This window comes from Sesamum indicum, linkage group LG6, assembly GCF_026168435.1.
Source record: "Sesamum indicum cultivar Baizhima isolate 11 linkage group LG6, ASM2616843v1, whole genome shotgun sequence".
NCBI lineage: Eukaryota > Viridiplantae > Streptophyta > Magnoliopsida > Lamiales > Pedaliaceae > Sesamum > Sesamum indicum.
The window spans coordinates 15700371-15714548 of record NC_142662.1 but is presented as its reverse complement, the minus strand read 5'-3'; the positions used below and the strand labels follow the sequence as shown (position 1 = coordinate 15714548).

The following is a 14178-nucleotide window of genomic DNA, read 5'->3' as shown; positions in this document are numbered from 1 at the left end:
ATGGCTCCATACGAAGCTTTATATGGAAGAAGGTGTCGCAGTCCGATTTGTTGGGATATAGAAGGACTAAGACAACTAGAAGGTCCTGAACTGGTGCAGGAAACAGTGAAAAAGGTACAAGTAGTTAAAAAGTGTTTGAAGGCAGAACAAGATCGACAAAAAAGTTATGTTGATCAACACCGAAGGGAGATGGAGTATGAAGTAGGTGATAAGGTTTTCCTGAAGATATCCCCTTGGAGGGGAATTCTGAGGTTTGGCAAGCACGGAAAGCTGAGCCCGAGATACATTGGGCCGTATGAAATTATTGAAAGAATCAGACAACTGGCATATCGACTGGCATTACCAACAGAGTTGTCACAAATACATGATGTTTTCCATCTTTTGATGCTGCGACGATATCGGTCTGATCCTAACCACATTATTCGTGAGCCTGAGATAGAGATTTCCGAGGAGTTAACATATGTGGAGGAGCCTGCAGAGATTTTGGATAGAAATGTAAGGAAATTAAGAATTAAAGATATACCGATGCTAAAAGTGAGATGGAGTCATCATTCCCCGAGGGAGGCGACTTGGGAGGTTGAGGAGCATATAAAAGAGAAATATCCCTATTTATTCCAATAAGCGGGTAAGTTACTTAAATTTCGGGGACGAAATTTTTATTAGGAGGGGAGAATTGTGACGTCCGTAGAATTTTTCACGTAATTGGGAGACTAATTGGTAATTATTAAAAATTTAAATTTAATTAGTAAATAAATTATAGATTAAATTTGGGATATAATAAAACTTGAACGGATCAAATTGAAGTTCGTTATAATATTTGGAGGCAAATTATATTAATTAAGAAAATTAGAAAGGACGTAATAGGTATTTTGAGAAAAGTTTAATTAAATATATAAAATAATAATAATATTTCATATATATTAGTAATATATACATATATACAAAATGAGGGAGATTTTGATTGAGGTTTTCCACTTTTCCGCATTTTAAAACACACACACACTCACAAAACACACACACATACACACACAGCAACGCACACACACACATCTTTATACAAATTGCAATTTTCTCTCGGACAACAGGAAGAAAAACAGAGGTAAGAAATTGCATTTTTAATTTTTATTAATTCATATAATTATATTATTCAATTAGTTCATTTATTGAATGTTGATTATATTGAGCGGTGAACTATTTAATCGGAGTATTTTATGATTTTGGCTATTTAAATTAGTGTCAAATTAAATATCACAATCGCTATAAAAATGATATAGTTGGGTAATTAAAATATTAGATTTTTTAGATTTAATTATTACTATAGCTAATTTACACAATTTCATCGGAATGATTAACCAAATATGTAATTCTATATATTATTGTTTAATTAAATTGTATAGCAACGATAAATTGACAGAAAATTCATAGAAATACTTCGGAAGTTATATTTTAGAAATATTATGTTATTAAAGAGGAAAATGAGGTTTCAGTGGTAATATAATTTACAAATGTTATTAAAAATGATAGTTATAAATATATATGGGGTTTGATTAAATGAATTCTTATGAATTAGTTGATAAATTAAATATATGTTTGAGAAGCTTAGAAAATTTAGTTATTTATAAGAAAGTGGAACAGGGGTTTGGACTTTAATATAAATAGAATATTAAAAGATTGGTGGAAAATGTACGAACGTTATATAATATTTTATTTAGAGTTTATGATATTCTATAAATATATTGATTATACGTATTATAATTTATTATAGGACGTGACGACAAGGTAGAGGGTTGAGCAGTCCCTCGTGAAATCGAAGCATTTTGGGATATAAGGTAAGTATAACTAATTGGATTTATATATATATATATATCTATATGTGTAGTATTGTATATATAATATATATTGATTTCTTGGATGCGAACGAGGATTTGGATTTATATTATTATGCGTGGCTTTCGTATATTGATTGTTTATATAATTAGTTGTGGATTATTTGTTAGATTATCATAATATTGGTAAAATTGTTACTATGTAATATGTGATGGTAATGTAGAGATGTGCGGGATATGATTATGTGATAATTATATAACTGATTGTTGATGAAATCAAATTGGGAGTTGTTGTTGAGGAAGTGATTATTATAAAGAATAGAATGACGATCGTGAGTTGAAATAAAAGATGATGCTTACCTAGTTGGGAACACAGTCAATGGTATATGAAAATGTGATTGATGATAATGTGATTGATAATGAGATATGAAAAATATACGATTTAAGCTAGGTACCATGGCGCGTAGGGTACCGGGGTATTCTGGGGCAGCAGGGAATATCCTGTGCTGTTAGCTACACACTGGGGTGGTGTGGGGGTACCATGTTTGTTGTGATGTCCTGTGCTATATTGCTACACAGTTGGAGTAAAAGAGTGTGGGGATATCACAAAACGGGTATCCTGTGCTGTATATGATATGATGATGGCCGGCGAAATCATTGACTGATGTATACCAATTAGAGTAAGTGGGGCCCTTAACTAATAAACGATAATGTCGCATATTGTGTCATAGATTGATTTATAATTGTGAGTAGGTATTACTGCTTATATTTGATGTTGCTATTGATAATGACTTTTAGTCAATGTGACTGCATGTACGTGAAATTATTGCATGTGTATATATATAAATTGATCAGCTATACTTATTGAGTGGGCAGTTCATTCCTTGCCGCGTACTTTTCAGGAGATAGGTCACACTGATTAGCCACATTGGACTTTGAGCAGTGTCGTCGTCTTTATTAGGTGGGTCAGCCGTGACTTCTGAAGCTAGAGTTTTTTATTATTGGGTTGTTAAATATTCTGGTTTTTATCGGGATTTGTATTTAAAGTTGTGATATGATTTTCCTTGAGGTTATGTAAATAAGGACATCTAGTGGAGGTAAATATGAACTTTTGGTGATATCTAATACCTTTTGTGATATATATATTGTGCTGATAACTTAGAATTTATTTTACGAGTTGAAAGAGAATTACTTATAAAATGAGTTCTGATTAAAGAAAGGATGAAATAGAAATGATTAGATGTAGCGAGTAGGGGGCGCTACACGTTCAAAATAAGGTATAATTTATGGAGGGTTAATTTTATTTCGGAAGCATATTGGGCCAAACTAAGAGCATGTGTACGGACTATAAGGGCTTTTTCTATAGAAGGACAAAATGAACATTAATCTAGCTAAAGGATCAAAACTACGCAGATTTAAAAGATAAAGGACCAATTTGCCATACCAAAAAGTTAGAGGACCAAATCAAGAAAATCATAAAGATACCAAACCAAAATTACCTTGAACCCTATTTTGTTCTTCTTAAATCTTTCATTTCAAATTCTTTCTTTAAGCAGTTTATAGCCTTTGGAAGCTCTTATGGGGTTCCAATAATGTTTAAGTCATTAACATAAATTACAATTATAACGAATTCACTTCCAGATCTTCTCATGAAAATACATGGGCAAATAGGATCATTTTTATACCCTTATTTCAACAAATGATTACTAAGACGATTATATCATATTCGTCCCGATTGCTTCAACCCATATAGGAATTTATTTAATTTAATATAATAATATTCTTGGAACTTGAATTGTATGCTTCAGACAAATGAAATCCTTTAGGGATTTTTATATAGATATCACTATTAAGTGAGCTATACAGATAGGCCATAATGAGATCCAGTAGATGCAAATCTAGTCCATATATTACTGCCTGACTAGTTAAGTATAAAAAAGTAGTTGCATTCAGAACAAGAGAGTAAATCTCTTCATAATCAATACCGGGACTTTGTGAAAACTCTTAAGCAATAAGTCTTACCTTATATCTGACAATTTCACCTTGCTCATTCCGTTTTCGCACGAATACACATTTGTATCCCACTGGTTTTACATTTTTAGGTGTACGGACTACAGATCCAAAACCTTTTCGCTGTGCAAGCGAGTTTAATTCTGCCTCAATTGTGTCTTTCTATCTGGACAATCATTTATTTGTCTACATTCCTGATGGGTGTCGAGACCAGAAAAAATAATTCCTACAACACTTGTGAAAGTGGGAGTAGGGTCGATTCCACAGAGATTGGCTTTAAGTTGATTTCTTTAATAAAAGAAAAATAATAAGGGGAGATTTGATGGCAAATAGAAATAATTAAAAACTAAATAAACTAGAAAATAATTGAAATTACCTGACGAAGATATGAAAGAGAATTTTTTCGATTAAAGCTAGGATCATACTTGATTCTTGTGAGTTGATTATTGATGCAAAATAACACTATGTAAACGAATAAATCAATTATGGTTGTTGGTACGACCTAACAATCTCACATTTCCTTACCTTTTCATCAGCCAAGGTACGACCGTTGGCTAGATCCCTAATCAGCAGACAACCATGGGAACATCCACAAGATTTAATCTATTAACAACATTAAGAATTAGAAAAGCTTGATTCTAATTAACAAATTCCTACGATGATAATTCGTCTAAACTAAACTATGATTCCCCATAACATAACTAATTACTATGACATAGTTAATCATGCTATGTTGCTACTAAGCATTGAACTAAACAAATAATAATTACACGAATTTGTAAAGTTCAATTAGCTAAGCAAACCTTCTTGATAATGAACAATTGACTATATCATTCAAAAATCATATGTTTGTAATAAAAGCACAGAGAATAGCATGAATATTCATTTAACAAGTGTAAAAAGAGCAGATTAGATCTCACAACATGCTACGAATCAAGCAATCACCATACCTTAACCAGAAAATAAAGAATTTAGCCGGACATGTTAATGGAAGAACACACTAAGAAGTGGAATTCCATTAACACCGGCAATAAATTAAAACTAAAGGAGAGAGTATGAGAGTGAAATAAGCTAATAAAATAAAGTATTCTACTAAATTTCCAAGATCCCTTTCAAATGAAGAGACCCCCCTTATTTATAATAAAAGTCTCCTACGAATCTAGAAGTAGGGGGAAATAAGTACATGATTAGTTCAAAAAAGGTAAATAAATTACAAATAACATATTTTAAGGAATTCTTTCCAAATCTAAGCACATCATTCCTATTTTTCTCTTGTGGAAATCACGCCTTTCCTTTCTTCATCCGTGTTGACCAAATCACTAAACGTGGGCACGTTTAATGAAATCAGCAAATCTGTATTGAAATCTTTTCTTTCCTTTTTGATACCTTCAATTTCTGATTTTAGCTTGATTTTGCCATGTTTATCCCATATCATCCCTTTTTAGTTGGATATGCAATAAATTCACATGATTAGGAATATTTTGGCTAAAAAAGGAATATTAAATCACTATAAAATCGTGACGATTTGCGCAGTTATCAATTCCGGAACAAACTCTGGTTCATGATCTTATTATCATTTATTACATTGAGCGCTACATTGTATGCAAAAGCATCATCGACGTTGACTTCATTTTTGTTGGAACATATTCGATTCAGGATATAATTTATAGAGATCTCTTCATTTTCATGAATTTCAGGTACTTGGGGTTCTTCTGGAACTGACATATCAATTGAAAAGGAGGGGATCAACCCAGAAACGTGGTAGAAGTGTGAAATAACGGTAATTAAAATGTTAAAGGAATAAAAATCGAATCAAAAGGTTATACCTTTTGATCATTCTCGGGCATTCGATGCAAATAAAATACAGAAGTACATAAAATTAAACATGTGTTTATTTGTGGTAAAGGATAAAGAGAAAAAAATAGAAAATTAACCACAAGAAAAACCTTTTCGTCATTTTTTGTTTGGCTACTCAAATTAACTCCAAGTCCTTCTCCAAATCCGTTCACTTAGTCGGTTCAAGTGTAGAACTTCCCTAAAGCTAGTTCACACCACACCCTGAGAAGATGGATCTAACCCTCTTTTTAAAAAGGGTTAGATAATTTGGTGGAAGAAATCGAAGCTGTTTTGCACTATTGATTAGTATAAATGGTTTCTTGTTCTTAACTTGAATATGATTCAAGGAGAACTCAAAACCATGGAGAAATAGAGAAAATTTCGTAGCTTTGGCTGCCCCAAGAGAGAGAGATTAATCAAGTCGAAATAATTAATTAGTCCAACTAATTAATTTAAGCCAATCTCTACTAACTAATGGATCCAATTCATTTATTAGTCAAACCCATGCATCTACTAATTAATTAATGAATCCAATCCACAAATTAATTAGCTCAAGTCTATTTTAAATTAATCCAATTAATTTAAATAAGGTAAGCCCAAAATTTAATTAATTCAATCAATTAAATTCTTGGACTATCCATCTAATGGATTATCCAAAATAAATGATCGAATCATTTATTTTTCTCCATGAATTAATTTAATCTAATTTATTAATTTGTTTATTTCGAAATTAATTCCATCACTTCAACAATGATTTGTGTGTGACCCTTTAGGTTCACTCACCAGTCAGACTTAGGTTTGTTACCGTGGGTGATCGTATAGCAACAGTCCATAGCCCTAGAGACTATGTGAATATTGGCATGAAGTAGACTCCAAGTTTGATATGGGTACGGTCGTACTATCAACCATCTCCCGACCTTAGCCAAGGCCTTGGAATTAGGTGTTGATTTTCATCCTTGACTAGACAACTATGCTTGATACTCAAGATGTGTTTACTCTATTGATCTGATTAAGGATCCGTCCTTAATCAATCAATCGTATTGTCCAAAAATTTTGAGAGTTTAAACCATCTCTGAGTGCATAGGAAATTTCAATATCACATACTAATAGGGGATAGATTCTTTTTTTCGAATCCACTGACCTCGTTACATACTCCAACTGCACTAAACAAGACTTATAATGACCATATTTCATTATACAATCACATCACGCCTAATACAAGATACAATCCTCGTATCCACGCGATTCTCAAGTTCGAGAACTAATCCCGTATTATGGAATTGGGAATTTCAGTCATACCGACCAAGCCCTCAAGGCTTCCATACGATGATTCTCGCAAGTCAATTCAGTTAGTCGACTATGTCGCCAATTAATCCACTAAAAATGCATAGACGACCTACGTTTCATGTCGATGAATCACCACTAAAAATACTTAGCACAAGTCTCTATAGGACTCTTGATGCCCTGTCTAGAGATCTTCGACTTGGAATATGTCAAACCGATCTGAGAAGTTGGCTTCATAGCTGCCGACCTATACCCACCCAAATTCTATGGGTTTAACCTTTTGATCTATTGGCATTTGTTGTAACATTAAAACATAGTTCAATGTAAGTGGTAAGCACAACAAACACATGAGCTATTGAGGAATACTTACTTTATTCATCATTATATTACTTTATAAAAATCGACAAATAGCAAAACAATCAATATTATTGATTTTCTGGTCACCTATTCTAACAGTAATTATGCCTGGAGACTTTTTTGAAGTTGTATCCTCAATTTGGCCATCTTGATTAATAGCTCATTTTTGTTTCTTGAGGATTTTTATCTTTGGAACTGATAGATCTACCTCACTTCAGGCATACTTTAGGCTCATATGCAATATTAGCTTGTTGGACAGGGACATCTGTTTTTATCGAAGTATTAGCAGCTGGAACATGAGATTTAGTTACTCTTTTTAGGTAACTAAACACATCTGATAGTTGATTAGCTAAACTTTTCAAATTATCTTTTGAACTTCCAATTCACTTGATTAGTAAGAGAATCTAGATGAGATAATGATAATTGTTTCCAACTAATTCTCTTTTTCAGTTGCTTGCTCTCTCTCCACTTAATGTTGGGAAATCTAATCAAAATGAAAATTAAGAAATCAAGCACTAAATTAATGGTTCAAGCTACTTTATTATGAATGGAGAGTAAAATCCAACATAAATTCCTAACTTCCTTAGGACCCATCTTAGTGTGTTGTTTGGCGCAATTGGGATATATACAGCACACTCAAAAACTTTTAGATGGGCAATGTTAGGTTTCTTATAAAAAACCAATTGAAGAAAAGAAAACTTGTGGTAACTTGTTGGCCTAATGAGAATTAGTGTTGTTTCATGCAAAATAGCATCTCATAAGCAATGGTCTTATAATTAATTGCAGGCGCTTATGAATGATTCTGCAAGACCATTCTATGTATGAACATGTGCTATAGGGTGCTCAACGTCAATTCCATTAGAGATACAATAGTCATTAAATGTTTGAGAAGTGAATTCTCTAGTATTATCAAGGCATATTTTCTTAATTGGATAGTTAGGAAAATGTGCTCGTAACCGAATTAATTGGGCAAGCAATCCCGCACACGTCAAGTTGGAAGATGATACAAAGACACATGTGACCATTTAGTTGATGCATCAATTAAAACTATAAAATATTGAAATGGTCCACATGCTAGGTGGATTGATCCACAAATATCGCATTGTATACGTTCCAAAATTGTGAGAGATTTATTCTCTATTTTTTCTGGTGATAGTCGAATAATTAACTTTTCTTGAGAACAAGTAGCACTTGAGAAATTATTGGATTGAAGAATCTGTTGTGTCTTCAATGTATGTCCATTTGAATTCTCAATTATTTTTTGCATCATAATTGATCCGGGATAACCCAACTGGTCATGCCAAACAAAAAACTTATTATAACTCATAAGCTTTTGATTTACAACAGCATGAACTTCAATTGTACTAATATGCATTTCTTCCTCGAGATCACATTTGTGATATAGAGATCTCAATATTCTCTTCATTTGTTGTCTCAATATGATATCCATTTCAATGGATATCCTTAAAGCTTATAAAGCTTCTTTGACACTTGGTGGAATAAAGTGCATCATCAATATAAAATTGTATTCCATCTGGTTACACTACATTAGCTCTTCCGGAGCCCTCTATTAACTTTGCACTACCAAATATAGTACTAACATTGACTTCTTGTATTACTAAATAAAAGAAATACTTTTTATCTTTAAGTATTGTGTGACTTGTGGCACAATCAGCGAGACACATATTGTCACTATTGACGTTAGCGTTATCCAAATGGATACTCATTATTAATTAAAACATGACAAAATTGTAAAACTAATATCAGAATATGCTACTAATGAAAAAGATTATGTAAATAAGTTCTTTATTATCATCGAAAACATACTAATCGCAAAGTTCAAAATACTAAACAAGAAATGAAGAAATTACTTGCGAACACTTCCATCACCGATCAAGTGATCAAGTTTTCTATTTAAATGAAAAAAAATGTCCACAATATCTAGATGAGTTATATAATATATCTATCACTTTTGTCATCAACATGACAAGTTAGACAATATTCAATATTGTTAAATCAATAGATAAAAATTAATTAATAAGTAGAGAGTTGTGATATGCATATATCAAAACCAAGATATCATATGTATGTAAAAGATATTATTATAGACAACAATTAATGTAAATAAATGTAATTAATGAAGTATTTTACTATATATAATACTTTAGAGATATTACCTTTAAAAATTAAATCTTACTACAAAGATCTTCTTGATGGTTAGATGGAGCTTCTTGAAAACGTAAAACTTTCATGCTGATGACATATTATAAAATTTTACAGCAATATGAGAATTAGAATTGAGAGGAAAGAAGAAAGCATTCTTATATCATTTTACCATATCATATCATATAAAATAAAATGACCTATTTATAGGCTCCTGAAATACAATCAAAAGTCTCGTGATGAAAAAAGATGATCCCAAAATTTATAATTTATAAGAAAATATAAAGTATATGGGAAATGACCATCCACGAACTCTTTAAATATTCATAACATAAATTTCTTAAAATTAGAATAATAAATTAATATTTAACAATTTTAGATGAAGTGTAATTTATTCAAAAAGTTACAGCAAACACCCATAATTATTTAATGGGTGCATAGCAATTTATCCCCTATGATATTAAAAATGAGTATATTATTCTCTATGAAAAAAATATAACAATTTACCCTCCTGTTCTTTTTAAAATGAAACAATTTACCTCCTTATCTAGGAAGGTAAATTACCCTATTGAAAAATATAGAAAGATAAATTGTTATATTTTAAAAAACATAGAAAAATAAATTATTATTTGTTTTTTAATAAGGGAATTTCGTTTAGCATATCAAAGGGGTTGCTCTTGCATTTTTCTTATTATTCAACTATTGTGCAAAAAGACAAAAGCAGTTCAGCTGCACACCTAATTACTGTCAAGTTTTACTAGAGGAAAGAGAAAGAAAAAGAAAGAGAGAAAAGAATGGACTATAAATCCCTTCACCATCAAGTGGATCATCGTCGAAATTCTCAGCGGAGGAGTTGATGAAGCAGCCAAAAGTTCAGCTTGCTCAGGCTAATGCTGAAATTCCTCGAGATATCAGTTATGTTTTTTTTCTTTTTTGTCCTTTTTGGAAAGAAATTGATTCAGTTTTGATTATATCTCGCAGTGTTGCTACTTAGAAGGCTATCTAATAAATCTATGATTAAATTTATCTTGATTTTAATGGGGGTTGCGGAAATTGGGCAATTGAAGTAGGGCTGTATTTCGCAGTTGATAAATTTTAGTGGATTTTGGGGTTCAGCTTTTTGATTAGTTAGGTCTATAATTCATACGAGATAAACGAAAGAGCAACTTACTTGCATCTTCAGAAAGGAATATTTTTCTTCAAAAAGTTTGATTGGAGGGGTACGATTACTTGAACACCAGTGAGGAATTCAAATATATGTGTAGGTGAGTACATGCTTGAGCTTGCTGTTAATTTCTCATTTGGTCTTTGTTGAAAAATGGATTTCTCTTTGCGTTAAAGGTTTGGCGTGACCCAGTTGATGGAAGGGAATCGGTAATGGTTATGCAGTCTGGGACAAAGCTTTAAAGCATGTTTGTTTGTTGAAAGGGGAAGAAGAAAACAATTACTTGCGTATCTAATTTGAGTGGAAGTTTATGTTCAATTTTGCTTTTGGGTTAAATGAAAATAGCATTCTACTGCCGGCTGAGATTATCCTTTGTTTTCGTGTACTCTTTATCTAGATTTGGTTCTGTTGTAAATTTGCTGGACACCATCACAGTTTCTGAAAATCTAGTAATAAGCTAGATCTAGCCAGGTTAGATTATGTGAGTTCAAAGCTCCGAATATAACGAGCATTTACGAGAGACTGGCTTAGCGTTCAAATACATTCAGTTATCTGTATAAGGTGATGATATGCCTCAGCTAGTGATTTGCCCACTTGGCTCCTTCCATGTTTGCTAAGGTTGTCCATAACCTTTAGTGCATGATTATCATTGTTTGTAAATGAAGGCGTTTATTATAAGAATTTCTTGCTTTTTTGTTTATCTTTTCTTTTAATAGGGAAAAAGCCATGCATTTTATTAAAATGATTCCTTTGTTATTAATGGCCTTGCAGCTTGTGAGAGGGAAGTGCTTTGGGAAGTGCAAAACCTGGTAGTAGCTTGAGCAGGAGTGTGGCCGGATGCATCTATTGGCATCATAGGTAGAGCACTCTTTAATCAACACTGAGAGCTCCATGATTATCAACAACATTAGTCTAGTTGAGTTTCAGAGTAGTTACTCAAAATTAAGAACTTGATGGTCCATGGGACTTCATAGAAGAGTTAATCTGTGAGTAGGCTTACAACGTTTACTCTTTAACCTCCTTTTTTTCTTTTTTTCATTTCATTGTATCCTTCTGTTTTGTTCACCTCCATTGATTATTTGAACAACATGGGAATTATAAACATCAATTAGCCACACAAAAGGTATGACTTCTACTGTTCCTGTTAATATGAACTTTAATGCATCTTTTCCTAATTCTATTGTTAAAACTTGTTGTATGATCTGTTTTATTCTCACTTTTATAAATACTGCACTTCTCTGCCCATTGAAAGAATTTCAGTAGCGACTATTAATTGGTGGATCTTGTAAATGATTAAAAGACCATTTTCTACCACAAAAACCGTTAGTGTGCACGACACAATCTTATCATGTTATGTTGTGCTTTTCTCTGCAGTTAAGTAATGTCCCACAACAGCTACAACAGTGTGGCACAGGCATAGCAAATGCCAAGAAGTGCTGCAATGGCCGTTGCAGCACAGGCTATGTTAGCTAATGACTCCTCTTGCTGCTGTCTCAATTTCATTTCTATTTTCTGCTTGCAGAACTGTTGGTAACCCAATTCCACCATGTAGTGATTTATACTACGGGGGCAAATGAGAGCTTGCTTCATGACTGCCATACTTTGCTCCCCGTTAAGGTGTGATCCGGAACTGTTGTTTATGACCAAGCTTATTTCCCTCCATCTTATGCATCCTTGTTTGATCATCAATTTGCATTTTACCGTTATGATGAACTCAGCCAAAGTGTGAGGGAGTCTACTGTCTTCTATGGGTATGATAGACCCAAAACAGATTACATAGCCTTCTTCTGGGGGGTTATTCCTGTAAATTGATCGAGGTTTCCAGCTTGAGATGTTGACGGCCCTGCCTTTTCTCTTGTCATACAGAATCCAACTTAGTTGCAAGTCTCCAACAATCATATTGCAAAGGTCTTCTCTTCCTTCATAACCCGTGAAGGCAGCCATAGGTAATTTTGTTAAGTTGTTTCCCGTGCTGCCAAAATCTTGAAATTCATGACTTGCTCCTACAGGATAGTAGAAGTCCAGCAAATCTAGTTTAAAGGGATAACACAAAAACCTACTGAAATCATTGTTGCACGTTCTGTACATGCTTTCAATCATGCCATCCACAACTTTGGAGAAAATGCAGCGTCCCTTGTAATATATGTCAATTAATGAAATGAAATCCCAAGGGGATGAAGTGGTGTCCTGTATGGTGCCTGTGGGGATACGTTTTGGAGCCCGTCTCGTCACCTCGTACAAGACCAACGGAAAGGCGTCAGTGTACAAACTCTTGAAACTTCCGATCTTGGAAGATGCTATCTGGAATTGGAGTTGTCCATTTGATGTTGAGGGCCAGGTTTCATTGCACAACTTTTGCCAGAGTCTTTCATCTCCAGCTGCATCCCGGAGGGCAGTACAAGTGGAGGCGGTGGCTGCAAGGGTGGATCCGTCAAGTCTCGACATGATCTCCACTAGAAGATCCTGATTCAGAGACCTGAAGTGATCGGGGCCTAACTCCATGCTAAGAGCCCTTCAAGAATCTCGAAGTTTCTCAAGACTTGGGATTTGGGTGCTGTGCGGACGAGTTGAATCAAGTTGGGGAGTTTAAATAATAAGTTCTTGAAATTGGTCAAAGATTGTGCATTTAAATGTGGCTGCTTGAGATTGCGGCAACTAGGAGTAGGAATTTAGCACGGCTAGGAGAGATTCCGTTCCGGCTCAAATGATCAAATTTCCCATGAAATAATAAACCTTCATCTCTTTATCTTTTTCAGTTCATGAATATTTCTTTCGCAGTTACAGCTAAAAAGAGCTGGTCATGTGCTATGATGAACACCCAACTCCGCCTTCACAAATACTTCTTCTCATCTTCTGTATTATCACTTTTCATATATGAGTTGATTGAAAAGGGACCTGTGCCAATATCGACATGTGGATTATTCAGACATTCAGTCTTGAGTATTGTCGCTGTCATTCTGTTCTTGCATTAAATGATATAAAGCTTTTCCCCTTGTGTTTGGCACATCTCCTACTTAGCGCGCTATAGGGCGTAAATACATGGACATTATTTAAAGTTAGGTTTAATTATATAAATATTCTATACTTTTAATAAAATTATAATACACTCTCGATGTAGTAGTTATAATTATAAGTATATTTATTTTCAGAAGCAAAATTGCAAAATTATACAAGTAAACCCTCCCGACATTCCTTTAGGGGGTGCGCTTATAATTTTGATAAGAGCATGTAGTATTTCTGTAATTAAACCTGACATCAAGGATAATTGTAACTTTGCAAAGAACGTGGAGTATTTGTGTGGTTAAATTTTATTTCATAGGCGTTAATATAATTTACCCTAGTATATATAGTTTAAGATATATTACAATAAGTTTTCATAAGGTTTGGCATGATTATGAATACTCCCTTCTTTTTTAAATATTACCACTACCACACTGATGTTTGATGAATCATGGTCATAGATAAAGGTATGAAATTATCAACTTTGTCCTTATTGTACTTTTTTTTAAAAAAATAAATTATAAATAATTTATAAAA

General features: G+C 33.2%; 2 protein-coding genes across 2 annotated transcripts; one reads left to right on the top strand and one right to left on the bottom strand.

The window, feature by feature from the left end:
- Positions 1-621, top strand: LOC148787852 (uncharacterized). Its single transcript, XM_088881414.1, has one exon. It carries the CDS (start codon positions 1-3, stop codon positions 619-621), a length of 621 nt encoding a protein of 206 aa, XP_088737540.1.
- An 11415-nt stretch (positions 622-12036) lies between these two features.
- Positions 12037-13212, bottom strand: LOC105164461 (putative F-box protein At2g36090). The gene has a single exon (XM_011083111.3). It carries the CDS (start codon positions 13141-13143, stop codon positions 12037-12039), a length of 1107 nt encoding a protein of 368 aa, XP_011081413.1. The 5' UTR covers positions 13144-13212.
- Between the last annotated feature and the right edge of the window lie 966 nt (positions 13213-14178).

Excerpts from the sequence above, each read along its gene's own strand:
- LOC105164461 (XM_011083111.3), bottom strand. The coding sequence starts at position 13,143 with ATGGAGTTAGGCCCCGATCACTTCAGGTCTCTGAATCAGGATCTTCTA.
- LOC148787852 (XM_088881414.1), top strand. The coding sequence starts at position 1 with ATGGCTCCATACGAAGCTTTATATGGAAGAAGGTGTCGCAGTCCGATT.